Source organism: Ictalurus punctatus, chromosome 17, assembly GCF_001660625.3.
Source record: "Ictalurus punctatus breed USDA103 chromosome 17, Coco_2.0, whole genome shotgun sequence".
Lineage (NCBI taxonomy): Eukaryota > Metazoa > Chordata > Actinopteri > Siluriformes > Ictaluridae > Ictalurus > Ictalurus punctatus.
In genome coordinates, this window is record NC_030432.2 from 4,637,324 (window position 1) to 4,650,232 (window position 12,909).

General features: G+C 39.5%; 1 protein-coding gene across 1 annotated transcript in view; it reads left to right on the forward strand.

Moving 5' to 3' along the window:
* The first annotated feature begins 759 nt into the window (after nucleotides 1-759).
* Nucleotides 760-12,909, forward strand: part of LOC108277517 (cell adhesion molecule DSCAML1) — a 101,730-nt gene continuing 89,580 nt past the window's right edge. Inside the window, exon 1 of the mRNA XM_017490341.3 lies at nucleotides 760-867. Coding sequence (XP_017345830.2) covers nucleotides 825-867 — 43 coding nt within the window. The 5' untranslated portion in view covers nucleotides 760-824. The remainder of the gene's footprint in view (nucleotides 868-12,909) is intronic.

Genomic DNA, 12,909 nt, shown 5'->3' on the forward strand with positions numbered 1-12,909 from the left:
AGAGAGCCATCATACACAGCTTCCTCCCTTGTAACACCAACATCACCTTAATTATCTGCCGCAACTAGTTCTATTACGTGTTGGTTTCTATCCTAAATTGGAGACCCTGAGAGCGCGCGCGTGCGTGCGTGCGTGAGTGTGCGTAAAGAAAGAGAGGGAGGGAGAAAGAGAGGGAAGCCTGTAACTGGTGTTGCCAGGTGATGGTGAGGAATATGCACGCAAGCGCGCGCGTACACACACACACACACAGCTACAAAGTGATGCATGCAGTAATCACAATCATTCCAGTAAAACATGCTTAGAGTTAAAAATTCTAAAAACAGCATTCAAACGTATTGACACGCGCGTGCCGCTGAGCAGGTAGAGTTTCCTGAAGCTGCGCGTAAAGTTGCTGCTCCGGATGATCCTGAGCCTCCCGCTGACTTTCCCCTCTCACCGGGAGACCCACGCACGAGAGCAGCACCCGAGCCCCTGCGTCGGTACCAACACCACAACGTAAAAGTTCCGCTAGCTTTCCGGTCGGCTCAACAGCCAGCCACGGCCCTGCACGCGCTGTCCTCCTCGCCTCGCGCTCTTTCAGTCTCTTTGGCTCTCCGTGCTGCTCCTTGGCGCACCACTCCAGCGGATCGATGACGTTGCCACGGAGGGGGCGTGGCCGAACCCGCCCCAGCTTTTCGGCGCTAGGGAGTCTGAGTCTAGGGCTGGAGAGATCGCCGGGGAGCATCGCCACCACTCCTGCACGGAGCCTCGCCTGGCCGAGCACTGCACCGTGCACACGTCGGGATTGCACACAATTCCTGAGAAATATACCTGCTATTTATGGCATGTGGCTGATAACATTACTCCTGCTGTATTCTTTTAAAGAAGGTGAGTGGCAAGCTTTAAAGCTTCAGTTCATCAATAGCTCAATCAGGGTCAGTGTAATTACTAGATCCTTTATTATTATTATTATTATTATTATTATTATTATTATTATTATTATTATTATTATTATTTTAAACTGTTCCTTTCTGTATTAAAGGCTGTAAAACGCCTTATTTCTGAATTTAATTCTGTACCAAGTGTTCTCAGGACATCTGGATCTCTAAAAACAATATCTCCTTTCAGAAAGTTTAGAAGTTGTAATTTGCTCGAACGCTTTCTAAAAGTTTGTGAAAATGGGAATCCGGTGCTGAAATGTTGAGATGTGTCTGGATTCTGGAGGATAAAGTGGGACTGAGATGCTTTGCGTGTTCCAGTGTGTTTCTCATAATGGCGCGATTTGGGTGCGCGATACGAATATGGACGAGGAGTCATCTAAATGTGCACGACATGAAGCAGGGAAACGTGTGTGGTTTTATTTCAATTTTTGATGATTCTTTTTCTTGACGAGGTTATGTCTTGTTGTAGCATCCCTCTGTGTTTGTGTGGAGTGTTTTTGCATGGGGGGGAATGTGGAGTTTGGTAGTGAAGTGTGAATTTGATTTGTCCTGACCCTACTTTATCTGGAGCAAGAGGAATGATTTCTGCGTTTGTCGCATTCGATGTGTAAAGCTCGTTCTGTTCTGTCCAGATGTTTATCTAAAGACTTTTCCTGCTGGATCTTGGCTGAATAACGGGTTAGGATGGGAAAGTGTGCGTCTCGGAAGTGAGAGCAGGATTTTCTCTGCATATTTTCCCTGTGAAAACAACAGCATATGCAGCCTCATTTCCAATTAGTGGTGCTGCAATTAGTGGTCCTCCATTTTCTCTGCCAACAGATTCTTTATCTGATAGAGCTGCTGATAATCACTTTCACACCGGAGCAAGGTGAATGAATACACACACACATACATACATACACACACCATCCATAAACGACTACAGGACTTTAAGATTCCTCTGTTTTTTGGGGGGTTTTTTTGGGGGGGAGCACTGAGTGTCATTTTAAGATTTCTGAACATTTTGGGGGTTTTGACAGCGCCCATCCCCCTCTCCTCTCCTCTCCTCTCCTCTCCTCTCCTCTCTTCTCCTCATCTCTCTTTTCCAATCTGCCCAAGAGATCATATCAATGTCTGTTTTTTCTTTGTTTTTGTTTTGATTGTTTGTTATATATATATATATATATATATATATATATATATATATATATATATATATATATATATATATATATATATATATTCACCTCAGTTCGACTTTGTGTATGCCGGTACTTTATTTCCAGATGTTTTCAGGTGTTTACAGGAGGTCACACAGTAGATCTGGGATTCAGAGTCTGTAGTGCAGCCAAGTTACACTTCTAATATTTTATCTGTTAAATTGTGTTTTGGGTTTGAAGTTGCAATGCTGTTGAATTTGAGTGTGTGTGTGTGTGTGAGAGAGAGAGAAGTAGGAGGAGGGGGTGCATTTGGGCGTAAAGTGTGGTGAAATGGGACGTGGATGCAGAGGACGAAAACAAACACGTCTTTATAATGTAGTCTTTAATTTTCTCATTTTCGCTTTATGTTTTTTATAATTTGTACTAATCTGAAAAATATATAATTTTTTTTTTTAGCAATTCCATTAAGCGGGGTCGCGTTCGACAGGAGAGAGAGAGAGAGAGAGGGAGAGAGAGAGAGGAGAAAACTCACATTAATTATCATACATGCATATGCATTAGGACTGCGTATTTTTTTAGCCTGGGCCGCGCCTCCTTTTTTTTTTCCCCTCTCTCTCACCTTCAAGGAGTCTTTCCAAATCTGCAGTTTAGCGCTTTATTTTTAATCTGATCTTTAAAACTGCGTGCTTTGGTTAAAACCTTTTTTTTCTTTTTCTTTCTTTTTTTTTTTTTTTTTAGCTCTTGCTCTTTTTGTTTTCTTCTTATTTCCCCCCTCCAAATAACATGTTTTCTAAACAACATCAGCGTGTGTAGGCTACTTGCGGGATGAGAAGCTGCACACCTGAACCCCACGGTGAGGGCGGGAGAGAGAGAAGCTCGGTCCGGGTACCGGGGCCAGACTGCACGGAAACCGAACCGCACGCGCTGATAAACGCACCTCGGGGTGCTGCAGCCTTGCATATGGAAATTTCCATTGTTTCATTACATTTTCATCTGGCTGAAAAATGTATAATAATAATAATAATAATAATAATAATAATAATAATAGTAATAATAATAACAACAATAATAATTTCATGTATAATGCTGAAACACAGTGTCTGTGCAGTACAGGATATTTCGCGTATTAGGATAATTTTAGCACGAAGCCTCCTTGTTGCCAAGCTCTGGTGTGTTCATCTCAATGCGACAGGCCTCCAATCTGTCAGCAATCTCAGTGCACATTGCAGATCATAATTTTATTCAATTCAAACTCAATGATTTATGTTCATATGAAATAAATTTTCCTAAACTTAATTTAAACGAAAAAAAAAAGAGAAAAAAAACATCAGCAACAAATCACTCTTTAATGCTTCGCCTCTTTTAAAGCATTATTTGAACTCGAGGCCTGTTTCAGAGAGGGTGTGTGTGTGTGTGTGTGTGTGTGTGTGTTCAGTATTTATTTTAAGGATCAGCTCTGTCACTAGGTCGTCACATTTGTGTGGCGGCTCCGATATTATCCAATCTGATCCGATTTTCTGAGCATTTGCCCAAATTAAAATGTGATAGATGTCAAACATAAAAGTCCAACTCATTCCCCACAATAATAATAATAATAATAATAATAATAATAATAATAATAATAATAATAATAATAATGAGCCAATACACATTTAATTAAATAACGCAGTCCTTATGTTTATCTAGCTGACTGGTTTAATACTTAACATCACGAACAGGACCAAATCTCTCCCATCCATCAGTGTTCACCTGTCCCCCCTGCCATCCGTCAGCTCGACCCCTTGTCGAATTATGCTACACTGCTAACTCTCTCTCTCTCTCTTTTTTTTTGTCCTCTTCAAATCCCCTGCTCTTCCCAGCTGAGCAATTAGTACCAAGCTCTCCAGCATCCCCCACTCCAAAACTAAATCAGGTCATTGGCCAATAAGGACTCCATTTATTTCTCTGAAAACGCCATCTTTCATGGTATACCCGGTGCAAAGTCAAAAATAAATAAATAAATAAATAAAAATGCATACTTCACACTGTAGATTATTATTATTATTATTATTATTATTATTATTATTATTATTATTATTATTATTATTACATTAGTTCACAGTTTTCCTTCCTCTCTTCTTTCTGGTGTCTTTTGCACTCATTAGTTTCTATAGTCGCCTTTCATCATCGTAAACACCGGGTTTTTTTTTTTTTTTTTTTTTTTTTTTTTTTTCTTGCAGCCCCAAATTAAACGAATTTAAGAAATGTTTAACGGAAATGTCATGGAAAAAACGCGCGGAGCCGTTAAAACTTTGTACATCTGGACTTTTCGTTTTAAAATCTTCACGAACCCCTTATACAGGAGCTCGGTGTGTGTGTGTGTGTGTGTGTGTGTGTGTGTGTGTGTGTCCTTTGGCGATGCGGAGCGCATTCACACAGCGCGCCTCTGGCCAGCCCTCAGTCCAGCTGAGCTTCATGCGCATGGGCCTGGGCACGACTAGGCACTCGTATACAAACCGTTTTGGGGTAACACTGATGTGTGTGGGTTTGTTGTTAATAATATGCAAGGTTTTGAGTGAGGAGTCTGTTTGTGTGCCTATAAATGAATTCAGTTTAACTAAGCATTCAACACAGAACTGAAGCAGCTGTTTAGTTCCTGAATAGAAAAGGAATTTACCTCCAATCCAGACATGCAGCTCTTATATACAGGCCACACATCATCTACAATCAAGGCACTGAAGAGCAAACACAGCCAAATGCTCAAAATGCTCACATTTTCCATGACTCCAAAATATTAAATTAAGGATGTTGTTCCTGTAAGGATATAGGAACCATAGAGAAAGACTACAACACAGGTCTTACTTGTTAATTAAAAAAATAAAATAAAATAAAACACATTTTCCATGCACATTTGCAAAGACTAGGGTTTTTTTTGTTGTTGTTGTTGTTGTTGTTGTTGTTGTTGTTTTTTAACCCCTGCTTAATATTCTGCACTTTGCCATGCTAGTTATTCTTGATAATGGAGAATGGATTCTTCCACCATGTCATGAGGATAAATCAGTAATCCAGTGCTGCAGTAGTTCAGTTAGATAGAAGTTAGCTGAGGTGAGAAAACGGGTGGTTTAACCGAGTTCTGTTACGACTGGAAGTCAGTAGTACTGTAAGTACAAATTAAGCAACCCCCCCCCCCCCCCCCCCCCCAATTTTATTAGTATTGAAACTCATATCATATAAATGGAGCATGGTCAACATGGCCTTTGTAGTACATTTACATACACACATTTATTCATTTAGTAGACACTTTTATCCAAAGCGACTTACAAATGAGAAAATACAAGCAAAGTAGTATTGTAGTAGAGGATTTAATTATGTTGTGCAGGGCGTGGCTACTGTATTCTTTATTCCTTACCATGACTGTGAATGTATATCTGTGCAAGCATGAGCGAGAGGAGCAAAATTTCTAATGTGGTGAAGTCTTTGGGGGCAGGGTGTGAAAGTGTGTGTGTGTGTGAGAGAGAGAGAGTGTGTACGTATGCGTGTGTGTGTGTGTGTGTGCATATCTAAGCAAATGTAGATGAGAGACTGAGAGAACTGCATTATGCATAGTGGTTCACCATCTGTAATATCCTTGTCTCTTTACCTTACACATACACGCACACACACACACACACACACACACACACACACTCACACACCGTTAGTGATAATGATAATGCTAAAAAAATAACAACTTTTTTACAATGTTAATACAGCTTATTTTAAAACTCAAAATATCCAGTGTTTTCACTGGCTTTAAATACTGTACATATCATTTTAATGATCAACATCGAGAGGAAAACAAACGTGTTTTTTGTTTTTTTGTTTTAATTGTTACCTTCAGCTAAACTATTGCAGCACATAACGTATAGTCATAAATTGAGAGAAGAATGTGAGAAGGTTTCTACGTCATTTTGTCTAACAAGTACATAACAAATGAAATAAACTGCATACAGTATTTAAGCTACACAGTATAAAAGCCTCGTGTCCAAGAATCTTCAAGAATGGACACAAGGCTTCTGAATAATGTGTAGCACTGTTTAACACAATGGATAGAACTATAATAAACTCCCTGAACAAACAGTACGTCACTACCACCAATAACAGTGCCTTTTATGACGGAGTCAATAGCTTGTGCACCTGTACAAATATAACTTGCTATAAAAGCAGATGGTTAGTTAGTGGCCAGATCCTGAGGATTCTCTTTGTGCCTCAGGTTTACGCTGAACACAAGAGTTAGTCTTATTTTCTAGGATGCAGTCTCTCCAGGAGTTCACGATTTAGCGTTCGCAGAAACGAATGCAAAATCTAGCAAACTCCACAATATTCGGAGGAGCTTGCAATTTTACAAAATGAACACAGATTTTGGCCAAGACGCGTCACGTGACGTCATCACAACGCGCGTTCAGCCAAAGCCGTCTTCCGTTTATTTACCAACAAACATCACTGGGCAAAACAATTCCGTCAAAGCAATTGCAATTTCGCCAGTTCGAGTAGTTTTTCGGGTGGGGGAAAGCACAAAAAACTCCACAAGTTGCATCGTAAAATTTTAACGAAGTGCCACAGCAAAATCAAGCATTTTTGCAACGATCACAAAATTAGGTCACAATCACACACACACACAAACAAAAACACCAGGAAATCCTGTACGGACCGAGGATGGAAACTGTAGGATGCATAGGGCCAAATCTCTGTGTGACTTTGACTAACATGCAAAATGGCCAAACTTCAATCCTATATAAAACTTGTGGGATTATTTGAAACAGCAGATGAACTACCAACACAATCTCTAGCTCTGGAAGAAATTATACAATAATGTGCTGCTATTACTTTTTGTCAGGAGAGCAGATAATATACAATACACACATTCTTAACACTAGTACATAATGCTGTGTAGAGTAAAAAAAATAATAAAAAAGAGAGTGCCACGAAATGGCATCCTTGGATTCTATAAGGGTCTGATGTTATGCCAAGGCAACATGTCATTTTTAATGATTTCCTTTAAGTATCAGATATATGAATTAAAATGTTTTTTTTTGTTTGTTTGTTTTTTTTTTAATTATCAATCTTCTTGCCTATGATGTCTATGATGATGATTTTCCTGACTGGAAAATAGGTGAAAATGGTGTTTTGAACAAATTTTTTTGTGAAAAGCACAAGTAAAGGGATTCAAAATGGCCACCACAGATTAACTGACTAACTGAAACACCACATGATTTGCTAAATGACTATAACCGGGCAAAATCGGTGGAAGCTGAGGGAGAGAAAAAAAAAAGAGATGTACATGGAAAAGAAAGAAAGAACATGTGAAGAAAGGGTGCAACAGCAAGAGAGAAAATAAAATATTACTTCAGCCTTTTTTTATTTTGGGAGGGAAGTGGAATAATCTGCACTCGTTTTTATTGTTACTATGAGTGTGAGAAAGGAAGGAAGGAAGGAAGGAAGGAAGGAAGGAAGGAAGAAAACAGACATCATTAACGAAGGGGCTTGGCTTCCCCTGCCTCTCTCCTCGTTTGGCATTTGTGCATATGGCAGGCAAAATGGCGGGGAGCTGCAAGGCTTCGTTAGCCCATGGATGACAGTCAACTGTAACAAAAGGAGTGCAGTCTGGGATATTCTCTTCCCCTTTTATTCCCTCCCACCTAGAAACTAAATGAGGCTCAACCCCTCACCGTATGCTCACACACAACCACGCTGCACATGTTTTTAACAGACCCGGATGGATCTGGATACGAGTAGAATAACTGTCGAACATACAGATGCAGTATAAGATTATATAAAGCGCTGGAGGATTACATAACCCCAGAGTGTGAGCAGTGGTATTTGGCATCTTATCATTTTTGTCACAACTTTAGGATGTAAAGTCTGCAGTGAGAGACCTGCTCGATGGTACGGAAGATGCTAGAGATTTCGATTAGTCTTTCTTTGATATACAACGACAACATGTGCTCGTTTTTATTCGACATTATTTACCATTGTCCACAATTGTGATATACTACAGGTATATGTAAAGTACTTTTATTTTATATTTACAAACAACTCAGACACTTACATAACTTTACCAGTTAAAGTGATTTATAAAGCGAGCCCTTTATAACAACAGCGCACTCCGTGTTTACTTTGTCATTTCTTGTCCAGTTTGCCATCGTATTAAAACATTAAACACAGACACACACACACCCGCAATCATCAAAACCTAAAAACTCTTTTGCGATCATGCCTTTATTTATTTATTTATTTATTTATTGCTGTGAAGTGTGAATATACTTGTCTTTAGTATGATCTACTAGTTTTGAATTCTGAAATATTATAGGCTTTATTAAACAACAAGCTCAACGTCCTTAGTCCGCTAATCCACATTAACTACTAATCTACGTTATCGTTAACGTTTATGTTATGTTTCATTTTAGTTTCTTAAAATGTCAAGCCTGAATTCAATGTGTCTTATTGAATTTCTTAGATGTAGTTCGATGGGCACGATGTGTGTTTCAAACATCTAATACTACACAGTGATAGTTCATTTAAAGCACAAACTCTAACCATAATTGTTTCACCACGTAAAAACTTCATACAACTATTAAGTCAATCTCTACAAATCTGGAACAGCACCTTTAGTATGTCCAAAGGTTGACACCAAAACACACACCAAAAAAAAAACAGTGAACACCATTTCTTCTTCCCTGTGTGCAGACCCTTCCCCACACCCCAGTGTGAGATTACAGATATTTCAATCTTTATTATAGGGGATAATGTGGTAGAGTATAATCTGTAAAGGCAAACAGGGTGGAGGAGGCCAGCGGGTGAACTAACTGACCTGCTTTTTTGCCCAGCTCCAACAGGATATATACATTTACATATTTCATATACATGTAAATACACATTTTCATTATATTTGTACTTTTTGGACTTTTCATGCAGGATTATTTCTGTATTCATATTTAGTAATGTCACAGTGTAGTGCATATGTATCTTTAAAAGAAAGAAAAAAAAGCCTTAGAGAAACCTCACGCTTGTTGTCTGTATGTTCACGCTTTGGACTGGAGCTGTCTTTGGTCCTGAAGCTTGTTCAGCCTCTCTGATTGAGCTGCAGCGGAATCTGATGCAGTTCATAAACATAGAGTTTACCACATGTGATCTAAATCTCACTTCCCTTTCAGCAACTGGACTGCTCTATTTTAAAAACAGCTGTTTACATTTGTGTGTAAATGAAAAACTTCGCTAATGTAAGCCACTCAAGATCTACCACTGTCTCTGAAGCCTGATTTCTACTTCCGCATCTGTGTATTAGAAAAACGTGAGGGTGTTGGGCCGCAGTGATTGCATAACAGTCTGCTATCATACTTGTACGTGAACGTGTCCATTAGGAGGCCAAAAATGAAAGATAAAATGAAAGTCTTGCAGTGCACTGCGGAATGAAGTGAAACGATAACTCTGGGGATCGCTACGTTCTGGGTTCTAAATCACTCAAAACTACCCGATAGGGGAGAGTCCGGGATTTAATAGATTTTCTCCACAGAAAAAGATGACTAAAAAAAAAAAAAAACATATGTAGATATTTCATACTGAAGGAGAGTATATAATAATCGAGTGGCACAGTGGCACAGCAGGTAGTGTTGTTGCCTTACACTTCCAAAGTCCTGGTTCAGTCCGGACTCGGATTACTGTCTGTGCAGCATTTTACATGTTCTCCTTGTGTCCACATGGGTTTCCTCCCACCTCCCAAAAACCTGACAGTAAATGGATTGGCTTTTTAAAATCTTTCCCTTTATGGTTACCCATAAACCCCTCTCTAAATTTCAATGCGAATACCTAACCATGATTTCAAGTAGAAGACCTTTTCTTAGTGCATCTCTACCTTGTGTTTATTAAAAACTTGACCAAAGCACCTTTGTAATCCAGTCTAGTGACCTTGACTTTTGACCTTGAGTCTCTTTCAATGTAAAACTTCAGTAAAATATTTCACATTTGCTCAATTTTTTGCACGAGGTGCTCTTCAGCAACTATTGAACCCAAACCTTGGCCTAGTTTTATTTGTATCTATTCCATAGATCAACTTCTGTAATCCACCTTCCGTCTGGGGACAGAGAGACGGAAAGGCCCTCCACCCTGCTGCGATTATCGTCCTGGGAAGCCTCTGCATTGTGTTAAATGTGAAAAGAGATTATATGGTTTTAACTCTGCATCTAGCATACAAATTCCAATCACATAACATATCCTTTCATGTTCTATGGGAGACTGAGACTAAGAGAGAGAGAGAGAGAGAGAGGGAGAGAGAGAGAGAGAGAGAGAGAGGAGGGCGGGGTGAAGAGGTGGGGGGGTGAGAGAGGTTTCAAACCCCCACCTCAGTAAGGGCTTTAATCTCAGCTCTTCAGTTCTGTTGAGACTTTTTCATGTTTTATACATACTATTGCATACATACATTTTTTTTTTATATTTCACCCTGATATGTGTGTTTTAAAAGCTCACCGTCTCTATGTATATTCAGATACAATACGTATTTGAGGTACCAGTATCTGTGTGTCTGTATTGACAGCTAGCGGAGGGTTTCGTATCTGTGTCGACTTTAATTGCATGATACCATTACCCCAGTGTACATCTGAACACAAAGTGAATCACACGAATGGAGATTATCCAGGCATTGTTGACGTAAATATAGTGGAGGACATTCAATTAGTGCAATTAAATGTAAATTCACTTTCACACAAATCCACTTTGATCTGAGCTAATAAATTCGACGAGGACAAAAAGACAACTGAGCGTCTGGAAAATAAAAGTACTAACAGTCACAGATGCTGACATTTTGAGAGGTTTTTTTTTAGAGGCACAGTGATTGCTGTGCTGACACAAACATCTCTGTATTTTCTTCTTATTTTTCCAAAAATGTACATCGACACTAAATGCATGAGAGTTTGGGGAGTACAGTACATATTTCAGTAGAGGTGCCATGACCTATTTATTGTCCTATCAAAATGAAGCATTCAGAACAGCTTTTATCAGATTACTGATTCTTTAATGCCTGTCTTGCCAGTGAGATATTTCTACTGTAATTTGGGCTACGGCTGTACGGCTAAAGAGCTGCTTGGTTATGAGATCTATCTGGTGTTTTTTTTTGTTTGTTTGTTTGTTTGTTTTAACAAGAGTGTTTGTTTGATTTATTTATTTGTTTACTTACTTAATATTTCATTATTATTTAAACAACCCATATGTGCTTGTTGAACATCGCATTCCAGATTTATTCCTCTCTTTTGCTGTTACAATGCGCTCCACTCTCTCTTCTGGGAAGGCTTTGCACTAGATTTTGGGGATGTGTGGTGGTCAGTTACAAGAGCATTAGTGAGGTTGATGTCAGGTGCTGATGATGGGTGAGGAGGGTACAGTTCCAGTTCATCTCAAAGGTTTTCAGTGGGGTTGAGGTCAGGGATCTGTGCAGGACACTCGAGATCTTCTACCTTCTTCCAACCTTCACACACCACGTCTTCATGGATCTCACTTTGTGCACATTGGGTCATGCTGGAACAGGTTTGGGCCTCTTGGTTCCAGTGAAGGGAAATTCTTAATGCTTCAGCATACAAAGACATTCCATACATTTGTGGGCTTTAAACCCAGTGACAACGATTTGGGGATGAACCTCATATGGGTGTGATGGTCAAATGTTTACATACTTTTGGCCATATAGTGTATCACACTCCAAACACAATATATTGCCCAATATATATCACCCCTAGATTGTGAGTTTGAATCTCAGCAATGCCATAGCCATCTGTGGCCATGAGTCCAAGAAAGCAGAATTGGCCTTGCTCTCTGGGTGTGAGGGAGGGTGTACTCTGTGAGCTTCTACGGTCCCCTCCGAAAGTATTGAAACAGCAAGGCTAATTAATTTGGTTTTGGTCTACACTGAAGACATTTGTGTTTGAGATCAAAGGATGTACATGAGACGATAGATCAGAATTTCAGCTTTCATTTCCTGATATTTACATTTAGATGTTTTAAACAACTTAGAACACGGTACCTTTTGTTTGAACCCACCCATTTTTCAAGTGATAAAAAAATATTGGAACATGTGACTGACGGGTGTTTCTTGTTGCCCAGGTGTGCCCTGTTAGATGATTGTTTAAACAATAAATAGCTCTGAATGTCTGCTCTTGGTCTGAGCCTTCAGTTTCACCTGTAAATACTGCATTTGTTCTTAAAAAGGATAAACCAAAATGAAGACCAGAGAGATATCTATGGGAGAACAGCAAGCCATTTTGAAGCTGAGAAAAGAAGGAAAATTTAACAGCACCACTGCACAAACATTGGGCATAGCCAATACAACAATTTGGAATGTCATGCCACATGGCACAGGGCAGGAGTGAAGGTATCACAATCCACCATTCAAACAAGACTTCAAGTGCAGCAATATAAAGGATACACAACAATCAAACCACTCATCCGCAGTAAGAATCCGAATGCCAGATTGGAATTCACAAAGAAATGTGAGAGAAATGATCCACAAATTTTCGGAACCAAGATGAACCTCTACCAAAGTGATGGAAAAGACAAAGGGATCTACTTATGATCCAAAACATACAAGCTTATCTGTGAAACATGGTGGAGGTAGTGTCATGGCTTGGGCTTGCATGGCTGATTCTGGAACATTCTCACTAATCTTTATTGATGATAGAACTCATCATGGTAACAGCAGAATGAATTCCGAAGTTTACAGGAACATTCTGTCTGACAAGTTACAGAGAAATACATCTAAACTAATCAGAAGGAACTTCATCATGCAGCAAGACAACGATCCGAAACACACTGCCTCATCAACACAGGACCCAATTGAGCAGTATTTCACC